The sequence below is a fragment of the Pseudochaenichthys georgianus genome, chromosome 20 (genome assembly GCF_902827115.2).
Source record: "Pseudochaenichthys georgianus chromosome 20, fPseGeo1.2, whole genome shotgun sequence".
NCBI classification, from domain to species: Eukaryota; Metazoa; Chordata; class Actinopteri; order Perciformes; family Channichthyidae; genus Pseudochaenichthys; species Pseudochaenichthys georgianus.
Window position 1 is genome coordinate 14101 of NC_047522.1, and position 17275 is coordinate 31375.

At 41.4% G+C, this 17275-nt stretch overlaps 1 protein-coding gene and 2 long non-coding RNA genes across 3 annotated transcripts in view; 1 reads left to right on the plus strand and 2 right to left on the minus strand.

Moving 5' to 3' along the window:
- Positions 1–6765: 6765 nt before the first annotated feature.
- On the minus strand, positions 6766–8162 carry LOC139435889 (uncharacterized). The gene is made up of 2 exons (XR_011645096.1): positions 7597–8162; positions 6766–7083 (listed from the first exon to the last, which is right to left on the minus strand). It is a non-coding gene; the product is annotated as an uncharacterized lncRNA (long non-coding RNA).
- A 504-nt stretch (positions 8163–8666) lies between these two features.
- shrprbck1r (sharpin and rbck1 related) overlaps positions 8667–17275 on the plus strand; it is a 31452-nt gene continuing 22843 nt past the window's right edge. Inside the window, exon 1 of the mRNA XM_034108716.2 lies at positions 8667–9536. Within this exon, the coding sequence (XP_033964607.1) occupies positions 9246–9536 (291 nt within the window). The 5' untranslated portion in view covers positions 8667–9245. The remainder of the gene's footprint in view (positions 9537–17275) is intronic.
- On the minus strand, positions 11624–13291 carry LOC139435870 (uncharacterized). The gene is made up of 4 exons (XR_011645076.1): positions 13027–13291; positions 12587–12750; positions 12307–12414; positions 11624–11749 (listed from the first exon to the last, which is right to left on the minus strand). It is a non-coding gene; the product is annotated as an uncharacterized lncRNA (long non-coding RNA).

Sequence of the window (17275 nt, forward strand, 5' to 3'; positions counted from 1 at the left end):
CTCCCCTCCTCCCACTCTGTACACTCCCCCTCCTCTCTCGGAGACAGCAGGTCTGTTTCCTGGTGCTTTCCTGACGTTCCTCACGCAGCAGAGCGGTCCATCAGGGAGTCCGTGACATGTGGACAACTTTAAATTAGTCCCCCTCGTGAAGGAGGTCTGTCAGACAGAGACTGGGACTGGTGGGAGGTTTTCATCGACCACCTTCATCACAGCTATTGCAACCCCCCCCCCCCCCCCCGCCCCCCTCGATTCCTGTCACCGGAAGTTTCTCCTTTGAAATAAACTGTAAAGATTATGAAAGCAAAAACTGAACCTGTAAAACAATGTCTTTTATCAAAAACAAGGTAAAAGCGTTTGTGTTTCACTGAGGACAGTGACAGAGAAAGATTTAAATGGCGTTTGTGTTGCAGCTGGAAATCAGTGACAGTTAAAGCCACTTTCAAACTGATTCAGGAAGCAATTCATTACATACATGTCGCTTTTATCAAAAGCAACTAACATGCATTCAACACTGTGGACAATCCCCACACGAGCAATTAGGGTGAAGTGTCTTTCTCAGGGACACAACGACATGCTGACTGCAGTGGGGTTTGAACCTGTGACCCCCTGATCCCAACACCAACGCACAACCCACTGCACCACACGCAATAAGAGGTGGAACTACTGTAGTCTCAATTCATATGTCAAGCATACTGATAGATCCTAGGTGAGAACTCAAGGCGTGGATACCTCCTCTCACTCGTGTGTCCAGGTGTAAAGTCCCCTCGGGTCGACAGAGGTCTCGATGCTTTGTGACGGAGCTGCTCAAAGAAGAAACCTGAAGATAAAATACGTTTTCTTTCTGCGCTTTTGGGGGATTTATTTGCTTATTTGCAAAATGAAGTTTACGGATCCTGAAGCACATGTTCAACCTTTTTGGTTTGGTAAACAAGTGAATATTTGTTTGCATTGGAGCGCTCGCCAGACAAAGCAAAATGTCAAAGATGTTTTATTATTTTTGGTTATTTTTTTAAACCAATTGATTAATCAAGGAAACAATCCAGTGATTGATGTGAATATGAATGAATAGTCGCAGCTCGACTGGAGATACCTGTGACTTTTTAACATGACAGTGACAACCTGCATCGTGCTTCAACGAACATTTGTTCTCCAAATGGAACATTCCGTGTTAAAATAAACTTTTGCCATGTACGATAATCAAACTCTAATAACGCATAGTGCAATTATATGATTGTCCTGCGTAGCATGTGACGGTGGTGTGTGTGTGTGTGTGTGTGTGTGTGTGTGTGTGTGTGTGTGTGTGTGTGTGTGTGTGTGTGTGTGTGTGTGTGTGTGTGTGTGTGTGTGTGTGTGTGTGTGTGTGTGTGTGTGTGTGTGTGTGTGTGTGTGTGTGTGTGTGTGTGTGTGTGTGTGTGTGTGTGTGTGTGTGTGTGAGAGCACCCTCCAGCAGCGCTCTGGTCTCCTCCACATTAGGGAGAACATAATGTAGTCATGGTCTGAGATCAGATGTTCGGAGACACAGCCTGCCTGTGGGAGAGCAATAATGAGCAGAGGAATACCTGCGGAAGTGTAATCACACCCAACACGGACGCATCCTCCTCTAACGGAGCGAACGAGGCTGAGGTATGACAGCGAGCCTTGATTTGAAAACCAGAGGAAGAGATACATATAGTTAACATGTTTTAACCCTCCTATTGTCCTTTGTCCCCCCCCCCTTACTTTGGTGTTCGCGGTAACATTTCTCCGGTCCTGTTTTAACTGCTATCACATGAACACAAAAGCCATTAATCATCACCACATTTCATTTAACACCCTTTCAAACTGTACATATTGTATCAGAGTACTGGTATACACGAACAACTGCAGTAAATACACAAAGAATAGACACTGAACATGTGTTGTGTGTGCCAGGTGTGATCCATGTGGGGGGATGGGCACATAAGAGCGGGACGTGTGTGTGTGTGTGTGTGTGTGTGTGTGTGTGTGTGTGTGTGTGTGTGTGTGTGTGTGTGTGTGTGTGTGTGTGTGTGTGTGTGTGTGTGTGTGTGTGTGTGTGTGTGTGTGTGTGTGTGTGTGTGTGTGTGTTGACTAAATCATCCAGCATGCAATGGAAGTGGTGATCAGAAATGTATATGTTCAAATGTCTGCTGTGAAGGATATCATGAAGCCTAAATGCAATCGAATGTAAAACAAAAAAGTAATGACTGATGAAAGTAATAAATCGGTCAGATTTGCCCCGAGGACAACAGGAGGGCTAAGAGGATGAAGGCCACATGTAAAAACAATACTTTGAGCTCTTTGTCTGGCGGTACAGAGTCAATGTGCAGTCGCCCTAAATCTCCTCCTAAAATGAAATCATTTCATTTGACATATGGCCTTGAATAAGCAATGATTATTCAAGGCCATATGTCAAATAAAAAGATTAAACTCAAGAAATCACCATATTTGATGTATTGTCTGCTCCATCATTCCCCAGTAGTCTTCCTTCCACCTGTCTCACCTGCTAACCACACCCACGTGTTTGCTCACTCTCTTTCTCTTCTGCTCCCATTAGCTTCACTGCCAGTATTTAAACCCTCAGACACACACCCGTTGCCAGATCCTGCTTTGCCTTCATGTCTTTCACGCGTTTGTTATCAGATTGCTTACCCGGTTCTGACCCTGCCTGTCCCCGACCTGCCTGCTCCCTGACCCTGCCTGTACCTACGCTGACCGCCTCGCCTGCTCCCTGACCCTGCCTGTACCTACGCTGACCGCCTCGCCTGCTCCCTGACCCTGCCTGTACCTACGCTGACCGCCTCGCCTGCTCCCTGACCCTGCCTGTACCTACGCTGACCGCCTCGCCTGCTCCCTGACCCTCGGCCCGGCCCTGACTCCCCTTCTGCCCGCTGTCCTCTGGTTCGTTTGCCTGCACATCATCCGGTATCCCTCCGCTCTGGTATTATTACCAACAAAGTACATTACCAATACTCCGTGGTTTCTCAAGTGCTGCATTTGGGTCCTTCATCAGATTGTGACATTTATTAAGAATACACTTTGGTCCACATTATCCAACATGTTGCCTTCAAGATTGTCTTTTGCATAATGATACCTCAGAAATGTTTTTGAGTTTAGTTGAACTCTGACAGAACAAATGTGTTTTTCTCCATGGTCTTCCCTAAAAACAATAGGAATAAGAATATGGTTATATTCATCCTAAACCTGTGTTTATGGTTCTTGAATAATCTGTTATAAATTCACCATATTTGATAAAGAAAAACACATGCTTTCCCATATGTTGGTTTTTAATATTATATCGCCACCTCAGAAATGTGTTAAGGTAAAGCCACTTAATGTCTCAGAATTCTAATTCAAAGAAATACCTTTTACAATTTCCACATGTGGCGCTGATCCTCTTCCGTGAAAACAAACTCAATTGTGATATTGTTTGTATCCTGTGCATATGGCTGCTTAAACCCCCTGCTCTAATGCCACTGAATCATTGTTTTTCATTTTAAAATAAACCTCAACGTTGTCCACATTTCAAGATTTGCCCTTTTTGTAATAACGCCGCCTCCGACGTGTCCCCATGTCGTCACGCTCTCATCAGAACAGCTTGAAAGGCTTCGTGCTCTCAGAGGATCATCGTCGCCTCACAGCAGGGGGCAGCGACACTCTCCTGCTTCATTACACTTTGTGAACAAAAAGGAATTGTGACTGATACATCTATAAAAAGCAACTGAGTGAAGGTGTTTCATTTGTAACAAGAAAAACCTCCAAAGATGCTTCCTTATCTTGGAGGACAGGGCCGTGATGAATGAGGCATTGATTGAGAAAAGCCCTGCTGGCAGAATGATTAACATCTTATTCCGGCCGAGCTGTGAGGTCTAAATCATTCCCCGTACGTGCTACAGTATATTTTGTTATCTATCTCGTAAAAACCCACAGAGTGTGTGGGATGAGACGTTCACTGACCATGTTTGGGTGACCCTCTTTCTTCAAAAAAGGCTTGGGAAGTCAGCCAGCAGGGACGTCTCTTTTAGGGTCTTTCCTGTTGGCAAAGGATTTCATTTAGAACAAAAATAAAAAGCATTTAGATTGCATGTTTACTAGTTTTTAGTAATTGTGTTTTTAATCGTAGTATTGTAGCTGCTTTGACACCTGCATTTCCCTACAGGTACATATACAGGTTTGTTTTGTGTTTTTTAGGGTTGATAAGTATTCATTAAATCTCCTGTGTGTATAAATAATTGAATGATGGACCAAAATCCACTAAGAAAGTGATTGATGGCCTAGTGTTTCTCAAACTTTTTCATACCAAGGACCACTTAACCAATTAAAAAACACTCGCGGACCACCTAACTCCACACATATCCAAAAACACATCGTTTTTCTAGAACAGTTTACAAATAGCCTGAAATATGTGGCAAAATGTGTGATGAAGGTGTTGCGCTGGGCTATATCATGCAATTGAAAGTGAAACTTAACCTTGCTCCATTGCGGAGATATTCCCGCGAGAGTGCGGAAAACTTAAATAGATTAATTAATTTAAAATGTGAAATGTTACCAATATACTCACGGACCACTAGGGGGCGCTCACGGGCCACCAGTGGTCCGCGGACCACACTTTGAGAAGCACTGGCCTAATGGACACCAGCCTCCGAAGCTGTGGATTGTGGGTTCGAGTCTCACCCAAGCGGCAAACTCTGGGGTAGAGCCGGGAAGCCAATACGGAAGTGCCACACACTGCAGTTCATATATTGGCCGATAGGCGATGGCAATTTCCATAGACCCCCATGTTAAAATGCCCAACTTTACAGCAGAGAAAAACATGTTTCTACCCCTGGCTCCATACATTTTATTATCGATATAGTTAGATTCCACCTGCATGATTATGGATCTGTGAGTGAATTGTTTTCTAACGCGACCCTTTTATTTATATTAGGTCTTAAAGTTTTTGCATTAATTAGGGCGTGGTCACATTGAGTGACGGCTCTGTCAAGTGCCTGCCGCTGTTAGCTTCTTGTCTCTCTGCTAGCTGCTCCGTGAAGCTACAGGGACTCTGCCTGCTCAGCTCATCCAGGAAACACAACTTGTAGCCGGCCGTGGCTGTTTGTTCTTCATGCTTATATATCGGACTATTGTGACTCGCTCTGCGGTTAAAACAGACGGTGCATGAATGCGGTAAGTGAAATTCGAGTCCTTTATTTATGTGTTAATGATTTTAATCAGCTACGTAATGAATGGTAAGGCTTGGGTTAGCATGTAAGCTAGTGGTAGCTACATCGGTGCTAACGATGCTAATCGTAGCCTCCAAGTTAAAATCATAGACTGTATATATAAAGGTTAAAACGAAATAGACAAGTGTTAAGCGTTGAGTGGGATAATACTGTTGAACAAACGGCTTCTGTTTGAGGTTGATAAAATAAGGTTACATCCTTGTAACTTAAGAGATATTTTATTATGTAGGAGGAACTGTATGCATCTAAGGTTAATTTAAATTGGCTATGCTCAAGTATGTAGACAAGCTAATGTCATGTATGTGAAATCAACCTCACAATAAGATGTGTGTATATTACAATTATTAATGTCATATTTCAAGATGATTACTTAGATATTACAATATGGTTGATTGAGCTGGAGTTCATTATCGAGCTTACACGTTAGTCACAGTCATCTGAAGAACGAACCCAAACCTTGTTGTTTTTATTAATTGCATTACCAAATTGGTATCAAATAAACAGTAAGCATTGGTAACACAACTTCCAAAGTTACAGTAAAATAAAAAGGACCCTGACTCGGACAATACACAATCCAACATGATTCAGAAGAGAATCAGTTATATTGTTTGTACACATGGTACTTTACATATATATCTGTTTGTTTAAAGTGTCCAGGTGATGCAGACAGGCTGGACCAGAGTGAGAGACAGAACTGGACTCCTCACAGCAGTGAACTTCAGCTCAGGTACAAAGACTCTTTTTTCATACTGTACAAAGAATCAAGAAAGATATTGGTTTAAATGAATGAAGTATTGACTTTAATACACTGATATACATTCCATTAAACAATACTAAATACTAGATCACCTACACATCAGTTAAGTTGAGGGTTTTTTCCATGCAAAAAGTTACATTTTAGATATTTAGCAATATGACTTTGTCAGCTTTCTAATTTAATGTATTGAAGGCAAAGATATTTAACACATAGTGAGAACTGCTACTATTTATCTCTCAATATTGTCTGTAAAAACGTGGTAAAAGTTATTCTTTCAGTGAGACAACAGAGCAAGCTTCTACAGTTGCACTACGTTTTGTAACAGTTAAATATTATTTTGATAATAACATATATTTTAATGTTGATGAACTTCATAGTGTTCATTCATAATCTGATTGCTCACTGTTAAAAAAAAACAAAAAACCATTACAAAATAATGATATCTACAGCCCCTAAACACACAAACACAACGCTTTCATAAATAACACACTTGTTCTGCAATAATATGTTTTATGTTTCCTGTCATTTTTGTTAGGAAAGGACATGCCTGAAAGACACGACATTTTCTCCTTCTCTGAGGGTCAAGAAGAGCATCCAAGAGGAACATTAAAAGCTGATGTTATGAGACACTCCATCAGCTGATTATTTCTATTTGCCTCACTTTATGAGCTTCACATCACTTGTGCCTTGTACCGCAGAGTTTGCAACATCACAAATAAATGGGGCCAATCTTCAGTCAGATGTGAATGTGTAATCTAACATTTTCAGTAAGAATAATGGACGAAAGGATGCAAATACAAATACAATTTATTGAAATGTGAACCAAAAGTTAATCAAATGTTTTAAATAAAAAGCACATATGGACAGAAGGTGTAAACCTATTACATTTATAAGTAAACACATTTAGTCAAATAAAGTGACAGACTAGGCCTGTGCAGGTGGTATCAGCTTTGCCCAGCATGGGCTCCTCCATCAGCCCTGGTCCTCCTCGCTGAGGAAAGACCCTTAGTCCTCTCCACACCAACAGACTGGACGTCCATCACACGGAGGTTTCTCCCTGAAGTCTCTGCAGCTCTCTGGACACCATGCTGTCTCAATCCGTCCACACTGAATATGAGAGGGAGAAAATGAAAATAATAAATGCTTTAGACAATAAGAAACATAAAGTTGACTGTTGAGTTGCTCAGTTTTTTTAGATTGTCAATACTATTACTGTATAACTAATATATCAGGTTAAGGGGCACATTCAAATAAAGATTGGTCTTTAAATACATGTTGTCTTTTGAATTGTTTGTCTAAAGTCAAGGATCTAGAACTGGTACTTAGTTTTAATGATACAGTCTGGTTATTATGCTGTTTGGAGGAGGCCTCACAGGTAAGAGCACTAACTAGCTACCATCACATGTACCTTAGCTTGACTTAAACGTATAATTAAGTGATATCAAAATACAAATAACTAATGTCATGCAAACATATTAATATTTGCTTGATTCCAGAGTTGAATTTAGCACAATTGCATACAAACGTTAAGGGGTTTTAAGATTCTGAAGTATTATGCTAAAAACTCAATAACTTAGATTATTATTTATAGTTTTGCTGAATAGTTTCATGGCCGCTTACCTTAGAAACGTAAAATGCGACGGCAGTGTGCAGATGGGGAGCATGTTAGCTTAGCTTGGTAGCTTCAGCTAGCTCTGGAACTTCCAGCTGGGTGGCAGCAGGTCCCGCCTCGGCTCCGCCTCTTTGCCCTTATTTGGAGAAGGCGGGAGTTGAACACTGACGTCACTGTTGAGCCGTTAGTGGCCGACTCCGCCTACTAAGGGCTTCACGGCAACTCTGCAGAATCATATGGGTGACGTCACGGACCCTACGTCCATTTATATATACAGACTATGGTCTCACCTCATAACTGTTACGAAAATAAAAACACAACTTAATAAATGACTCAATGACTTTCCAATCACACCTGAATATAATGCAGCCATCATTAATGTTGTCCGGAACGACAACCGGCCACAGGTCAAAAGGTCGCTTGTGAATACGGCCATGTTAACGACAGAATGAAACGACACCATGGCTTTCTGTCACTTGTTCAAAGATAGTGAAACCGAGTGAAAGAGGATCTCTCACTGCACACAGGTCTGCTACTTTAACTAGTACTGTGCATTAACGTGCAGGTGAGAAGACCCTGCTCCGACCTGGATCAACGTACTAGTAAATTACAGTTATTTAAATAACTGTTAATTGCAAATCACTTAATAATAAAGTATAGCTTTTTTAAATGTATTGAATATGTAGGACACATTAGAGTATAGGAATACTCATGTATACAACACACGTCATTCAAAACATAATATAAATATCAAATTTCAGCTAAATCTTTATGTAGGGAAGTGAGAAGACTTTGGCTTTGCTGCCCTCTTGTGGTAAAATATGTACACAACAACATACCTGCCTAAAATTAACGTTTTAATGCAAATTAATGCTAATTTAAACCACTTTATCACTACAATGTGGAAGTCAATATTGTACCTTTTTACTATATATGTGTTAGTGTTATTCAGCCTACTAGTTTGTTGCAGGTAAATATTAATAAATGCAAAATATTAATCAACTAATAAGCTATGATGTAATATTATGGTTTAAAACACCTTGGAAGTATAAAAAGTAATTAGCTCCACCTTTAACTGCTGCAAAATTAAAATGATATACACGCTTATGCATCACTTACTATAAATAAGTGGGGGGAATGGCCATTCTGCATAATGAATAGTAAGTATTTTAATTATATTTTGATGCTAATTATTTTGCACTAACTTGTGTTTTTCTTGCAGAGTATTTCTACAATGTGGTAGAAGTAGGTATTACTCCTTGTATTTAAATATCTGAGCACTTCTTCCACCTGTGATCAGGGTCACGCCCTCGTGAATATTACAAGAGTTGACGTCAGCCCACGACGCATGCGCAATGGGAAGTGAAAGCCTTTACGCACAAACACCAGCGGTGTGAGTGAAACTACTGTTGATAATCTCCATGTTTACAGGTGTAGAATACCCCGAGAAATACTGTTAAAGCGAAACGAAACACTAAATAAAGGCGAAAGGAAGGAAGAGAAACCTTTGAGCTTCGGAAGGAACAGCTGACAGAGAGACGTCACGGACACTTTGCTTCCTGTTGTGAGTGTGGATATGAAATGTTGACAAAAATGTCGTTAAAAGGGCAACCATCGACAGGCTGAACCACCCGGACCCTGTGTGTCAACAGCCAGGATGTCTCTGACTTCAGGCGGTTGGGCACCAGGTTTTACGCAGGACCAACAGACCCAGGGCCAGACCCCCGCCCTCCAGGGTCTCCATGCCGGGGCCCAGCACCCTCAGCCCGGTTGCCACACCGTCCTCGCGTCGGTCCGGGTGTCGGTGTGTCACTCCGGGATCCGGCCCCTATGTCTCCCCGGGGCGGGAGACATGTCTCTCCGCCTGCAGCTCAGCATGGACCCGGGGAAGTCCGGGGAATTCCGGCTGTCGCTCCAGCAGGAGAGCGGGGGGGTCGGCCGCAGCGTGGTGAGTTCAGGGACAGAATGTAACACTATACACTCAAGTAAGGTACAGTTTTGAAGTCCTTGTACTTTACTTCAGCATTGAAATGTAATCCTACCTTTTTACTTCTACTCCACTACTTCTCTCAGAGGTCAATATTGTGTTTTTTATACTACATGTTAAGTTTATTTAGATTAGATGATATGTACTTTATTGATATGTGGAAATTGGAGATTCTGCATAATAAGTACTTTTATTTGTGTTACTCTGAACCAGTGGCGGCCGGCCCATAGGGGCGCCGCCCCACCTCTTGCCAGATACAAAATAAAAAAATATTAAATAAAAAAAAATAACTTTAAAAAAATATATATATTTTATATTTTAATTTGTAATGAACAAGGTAAATATCATACAATTAGTATCACAAAAATGTATAATCTACAATACAATCTCGTTTAAAATTGTGTTACGATGTCTAAAGTTACTGATAAGTCACCTGTTTCCTGCCTGGCCTTGCCCATGGCATTAGTTTATCATTACGGGGCAGAGCCCCCGAGCGAAACAGCAGCAACCATAGACATATAAAGAGTAGACGCCGCATCGACCGCTGCTGCCTATTGGCGCTGACGAGCCGTGGGGCCGCCATCTTGGACCGGTCACCCGCTCCACTCAGTGTAATCTGTCTGGCAGGCGCAATGAAGCGCATTTTATCAATCATAACTCGCTGAATACAAAACTCATTTTCACGGGGGGGGGGGGGGGGGGGGTTTCTGCAAACGTCATATATGTAGGCATGATACCGGACACATGATTCGGCGTATTTTAATATTCATAGTAGGTTTAACAGCAATAGAATATTCTGGTATTTGATAGCCTATGTTATGTATGATAGGTATTTTGCAAAAGACACACGATATATAATATATACACACACACACATAAAAAAACACTAATGGTCTATATATGATAGAGAAGCATATTGTGTAGGCCTATACTCAGCTATTTTAATAAGTTGAAAAATGAAGAAACAATAATACATTATACATAGACAGAAGTTATACATCAGTAAAAATGAATATCTATGTCATAAAAAATGAAAATGTACTTCTACATCTATATAAAAAATGTAAATGTTCAAGTTAAACACAAGAACATGACACCACCCCGTCCAAACCATATTTACACAAAGTTGCTCATGACACCCGAATGCCCCGTGCATGCGGCTCCTCCAAAGCATGACTGAGAACCTCTTTCTCATATCTTTGTCTTTGGGAAACCATCAAAATAAAAACGGGAGATTTGAGAGTCAACACAAAAACATTTTAAGAAGGAGGTCAAGCTTATTTTCTTCCTTCTCCTTCCTAGATAGATTAGATTTTAGATTTAGATTAGGACCCTTTGTGTTTCAGGTGACAAAGACTTCGTCAGGTAATATGCAATGGGAGCCTTCCAATGTCCGTGTAGGCCAACCACCATGAACACAAGAGCCTCAGTAGCAGCATCGGTCTCATTGTTTCATCACCCATGTCTACAAAAGCAGACATTGACTGGTTATGTGGATTATATTGCACATGTTTTCTGATGGCCATGTCATCCAACATGAGTGAAACACATCCATATTTAGCCTGGTCGTCCTGGCATCTTCTCTCCAGCATATCCAGCATCATCTTGTTCAGGCCAGGCTTGCCATCCACCGAACACAGCCACCTGTAAAAAAATTGAGAAGTAGCTATTTAACGTACTTGCAACCGTAATTTCCAAAAATGAAATTGAACAACATTAAGACTACCTTTTTGTTGTAGTCTCTCTGAGGTATTTGTATGCCTTTGGATCATGTAGATGGAGTGTGAGGGCACATTCTCTGTGGTCCTTGGAGTACTCATGGCCCTGCTTTGCCTTCAAGTCTATTTGAAGATCTGAAATTGTATGAGAAAAAATTAATAAGTCCCCTTCATATAATAACAAAGGAGTTTAATAAAGAGTGTAAGAGTAAGATGTACATGAATTTCAAAGTGCTAATTTAATTTTACCTGAGTAGAAATCAAGCCTCTTTGAGTTCTTCATTAATGAGGTTCTTTTCCCTCAAATCCCCCAAAAGAGTCCTCACTGTGGTCTCTGCCCTCTTTTCTCTAGCCATGGCATTCTTCCTCTCTCGCTCGAGACTCCACTCTTGCTAAAGCTTCATTGAGTCTGGCCTTAAGAGCAGTAGGAGAAGCAGGCGAGACATCGCTATGATCCTATAAGAGGGATGAACATGGTTTGAGTGATGTTTCACTTCACACACATCACTTTGACACAACTAGAGTATGGCCCACATTCTTTCTTATAGTCATCACCTGTCAAAGCCACTGCCAGCATCGTGTGTGTGTGTGTGTGTGTGTGTGTGTGTGTGTGTGTGTGTGTGTGTGTGTGTGTGTGTGTGTGTGTGTGTGTGTGTGTGTGTGTGTGTGTGTGTGTGTGTGTGTGTGTGTGTGTGTGTGTGTGTGTGTGTGTGTGTGTGTGTGTGTGTGTGTGTGTGTGTGTGTGTGTGTGTGTGTGTGTGTGTGTGTGTGTGTGTGTGTGTGTGTGTGTGTGTGTGTGTGTGTGTGTGTGTGTGTGTGTGTGTGTGTGTGTGTGTGTGTGTGTGTGTGTGTGTGTGTGTGTGTGTGTGTGCCAGGAATGCATGTTCAACATGTCTTCAATTGTGTGTGTATGTGTTTATTTGTGAGTGTGTTTAATATGAGTGGCAGCAAACAAGAGAGATTTTACTTTGTCTAGGACCATTATGAATGATGTTGAAAATAGAAATACTCACATCATTAGGCTGAGGTTGTGAGGTTGAAGCTTCTGGGTCGTCCTGAGGGGCCACAGACAGGCTCTCTTCAGCTTTTCTGGAAGGAGACGTAGTCCTGCCCTTTTCTGGCTAAAATGAAAAAGCAGAATACTTGAAACACACACACACACACACACACACACACACACACACACACACACACACACACACACACACACACACACACACACACCCTGCCCTGTTATTGATAATAGAATATTTACATTTATGAATGCTAATAACCGTATGATGATACACCTACTCTTTGGAGGTGAACCGGGAAGCTGAAGATGGAGGGAATAACACCATCTCTGAGTCGGACAATCTGTCCAATCTGTCCAAATCACGGATGACTCGCTTGCAGTGAACCCTTCCCTCCTCAAAGCAACTTCCCACTTCTTTCTCATATCTTTGTCTTTGGGAAACCTTCAAAATAAAAACGGGAGATTTGAGAGTCAACACAAAAACATTTTAAGAAGGAGGTCAAGCTTATTTTCTTCCTTCTTCTTCCTAGATAGATTAGATTAGATTTTACTTTATTCATCCCACAACGGGGAAATTCACTTGTTACAGCAGCGATTTATAAAGTCTCAGTTGGCCATGAACATAATGTTTGCTGGCTACGATTTCGCTGGCGGACATCAATACAGTACAATAATATTATATTTACAAAATACAACCAATTATAATGTTGAATCTTACTTGTGAAAAGTAATCCCCCGACCCCTGTTCGCAATCGTCCGCCGATTTGCACAGCAATATGCTGCTCTGGCATCTTGAAACCTCTGCTGTCTATGGGTAGAATGTCTGTACAATATGGGTAGGATGACCGGTCCAAGATGGCGGCCGTATTTCTTGCGCCCCAGCAGCCAATGCGGCGTCTACTCTTTATATGTCTATGGCAGCAACCAGCAGGTTGCAAAAGTCTCAATAGTAAACTGTGCCGCCGAAACATAATTTCAGCCAATCAGCGCCGTCAAATATTTTGGTCACGTGGGCGCTCACGTTAGCGCCCATGTTGCTTACGTGCGTTGACGTGAGGAGTTATTTTTTAGACTCGTGAGTAACCAAGGTGACGCAGTATTTGGATGAGAATGGTGTGCAGGTGGAGTCGCCGTCACCTCGGTCCGCCAAAGAGCTACTCTCCAATCCTTTTGAAAGGAGAAGTTTGGGAGATAAATTGATACTTAAAGACCTTGGACCGGACCAACCCGATTTGTATATATCACAGCAAGCTCGTGAAAAAGACAACGTATCAACAAGGCTTCTCACATGGCTAGCTGGATGCAAACAGGTAAATGCTATCTTTTGTTTCACATGCTTGCTCTTCAAACAGCCGGGGACAGATACGATCTGTTCAGAAACTAGACAAAAGTTAAACAAGTACAAACCACAGACTGCCTGTGTCATGGAGAATACAGTCGCTGGTTTATTTACGTCTGTAGGCCGTTGTTATGACTGGACGATCGGAGCATATATAGCGTTAGCTTAGCCAAGCTCCATTCAGGGAACAAGCATTCTAAAAGGTTTTTCGCCTGCCGTCTGTCTGCAGACTTGTCAAAGCATTAATTCATGGTTTTTACTAACCGGTATTAGTGTGTTGTTACGTCGGCATCATTTTGAAACGTGTATTATAATTAAATCACGGTCAAATATGTTACTCTTGTTGTAGCTGTAGCTCCCGAGCGGGTCTTGTTTGAATGATGCGAGTAAACACAGCTGACAGCTGCGGTGAAACTCGAGCGACTAGAGCGATGCGATAGGAGCGTTTAGAGCGAAGCGAATATTCGCATCGCGTCCGGTCTGAACGCAGCATTAAAGCGAGCTCCGCGCTGCACTGGAAACGCGCCATTACATCACCAGAGGTCCTAATTTAAGGGGTCATTTCTCCCAAAAAAATGTTTTTACTCACTCTATCAACAGCCCCACCAAAAATATTTTCCACCAGCCGCCACTGCTCTGAACTACATAGCCAACTACAAAAGTGTAAACATCTAACACATTGAATTCAGGACTTACCTAAGAGTATTTCTACATTTACAGTGTGAGAAAAAGTTTTTAGAGAGTACTTGTCCATGGACAAGTGAGTTTGGCAATTTACTTGTCCGAATACATTTTTCACTTGTCCGGAATGGACAAAATTTGGGGCCACTGGAATCTTCTTCATCGCCATCGTATTTTACATTTTCCCACGTTTTTTACGACACCGCTAATGTAAGTGAGCGGTAAGCTTTTACTGCATCACACATAGGGTTGGGTATCGTTTGAATTTTAACGATTCTGGTTCTGCTTTTCGATTCCGGTTATTTTCGGCTCTCGATTCCGGTTCTTTGAGAGGGTAAAAATAAGTCCCATGACAAACTGGGAGAAAAATATATTTATGAAAACATTAAGTCAAATCTGTATTCCTATTTACAAATCACTTCATACTGTTTAATTTCTTTAATCTCTGCATTGTTTAGTTATTTCCAGTGGCGACTGGTCATTAGGGGCTGACCTAGTGTCAGCAGAAAGTATTAAAATAATGATTACAACAAAATGCAAAAAATAAATTAAAATATATATAAAATATATTTTAAGATCATGTTTAATCATCTGATTCGTCTGTACATTGCTGTTTTAGTATGTGTTCTTCTAATTAGTGTTTACAGTGTGTGCCTATTGAGCTGTTTAGAGCCATGTGGGACAAAACCCGATCCTGCCCCTCCCTCTCACTGTCTAAGTGAACGGTGACTGCAAAAACTACACTGCGCATGCTCAGAGTATTTTCCTATTTAATGTGTGTGGCAAAAAATAATGACCATAGGGGCATAGAGCTGCCATCCCCACCTTACGTCAACTCACATAATTCAGAGCTGATTGGCTGTAAGTACGTGTGCCGCGAAAAGTGTGGTGTGTGAAGAGCAGGTGAAGAGGAGGAGAGAGACGCATCCTAAAACCAGGAAGTAAGCTGCGCATGGCTTCCCTCCACAAAAAAGCAATGAGATGTCTCCATAGGATTTTAGAAAATAGCTCAAAATAAGATCTGTGGGAAACGTACCTGTTCGATACATGCAAGTTTTGTTCAGCCGGATAATATCCACATGTCTACCCTACTTTTATAATTTTATAATCATAAATCCATCATTTAGATTTATGATAGACTTTTGAAACTACAAGAAGATAAGGAGGACTTTTACAAAAAAGTAATAGAGATTTTTGTCCAGAAGGATAGGCAAATGGACTTCATCTTCAAGTCAAGGTAAGACCACAATTGTATTGAAAATGGGATCTTACTAAGAGAGAACAATTCAATATTTAAATGATAAAATTACATTTTTTGGGTATCCTTCTGTTGAACTGTCTGTTTAAAATTAATTGAAGCATCAGACTAAAAAGGCTTTTGAAAAGAATATTATATTTTGATTTAGGTCAAAATATAATGTTTGTAAACCTGAAGAGTCAGTGCCAATGCCTCACCAGCCATGAACCTCACTGCAGAAGCTTATATATAGACATCTACGTTTTTTGTGCCCCACCACTTTTGTACATATAGAAACGCCACTGGTTATTTCTAAGTGGTGCAGTTTGAGAATGTACAATTGGCCCAGTCTCCTCTGATGTTACACTGCAACCTGCCTGTGAGACAGAGTCCAACCACACATCTCCAACACATCGGTCTAATAATAATAATAATACATTATATTTATAGCCTACAGTATAGGCCTAGCGCTTTTCTACAACTCAAAGACGCTTGCACGCTTACACATGTCCTGCAATACACATGCTGCAGCTGCCCAGCTGCTCACTGTTTGTAAAAGTAAATAAATAGTATTTTCATTTCAATAATGTACTTTCTATACCCTGCTTCATAAACAATACTGACATCCCTGTGCTCCTCCGAGTCTGGGGGTCCAAGGATGTGAGGACAGCACGAGGACACAGACAGGGAGGCTGCTTTACTTCATAAAGGAAATGGTGGTCAATATTAACAACACAGGAGCTAAAACGCTTAATAACCTTCATTACGTGTTAGAGAAAGAACATAAGAAAGTTTGACAAAGATGAGGCTGTTAAACGGGCAGCGGATCCGCTGTGTGTAGAAAGAGAGAGAGAGAGACGCTGAGCTGCACCGTGCAGCGATCAGCTGATACGGAGCATAGAGAGAGAGAAAGAGAGCTGCGGTCCGCGGGGCTCGGCCTCGCCTCCTGTCCTCACAACTCTTATTAATCCCGGTACGGACAATGGTTATTTGTTCCTACTCGGAGTCGGAACCAAGTTTTGCTCCCCAACCCTGCCACTGTGCTACACTTCCCGCCCGCCCCCGTCTAACTGTACAGAAAGCGGCGAGATGCATTTCCTTAGGAATCGACAAGCAGAACCGAAACTAACACTTCTAAACGAACAATGGCGGACACGTACAATTTGCGAATGAGTTCTGCCTTTTGTAAACTGAATTTATCTATAATTTGTCAATAAATCAGGGCGAAAACCGTCACTTGTCCGCCGGACAAGTCAATTGAAAGATCTACTTGTCCGATATTGTAAATAACACGTCCCGGACGGTGGGACGTGTACTTTTTCGCACACTGATTTAGGCTTTAGTACTTTTGGTAAAACATCCCACAAATATGGTGAAATAAAACCAAATGTTGATGGGAACTGTCTAAGGCTGTAGTTTCCAACATGATTTGGCTTGTTTACAAAACCTAAATATTGTGGTAGATTTGATTCAGCACATTTATTTATAAGATATTTGCAACATACACATGACTTAAACAACAATGGTGTTATGTTTCCCTCTATTAGAAAGGCCCTCAGCATGGCATAACATCCTATTTCAGTTACATATATTCAGAGTAACATGCATAGCCTCAACATAATTGCCACTCTTTGAACCTTGGGGATTCATTAACCTTCCCAAATGGTTCCTACCTCATCTCGTCTCAGTCTTGCTTTCCTTTCTTCACTT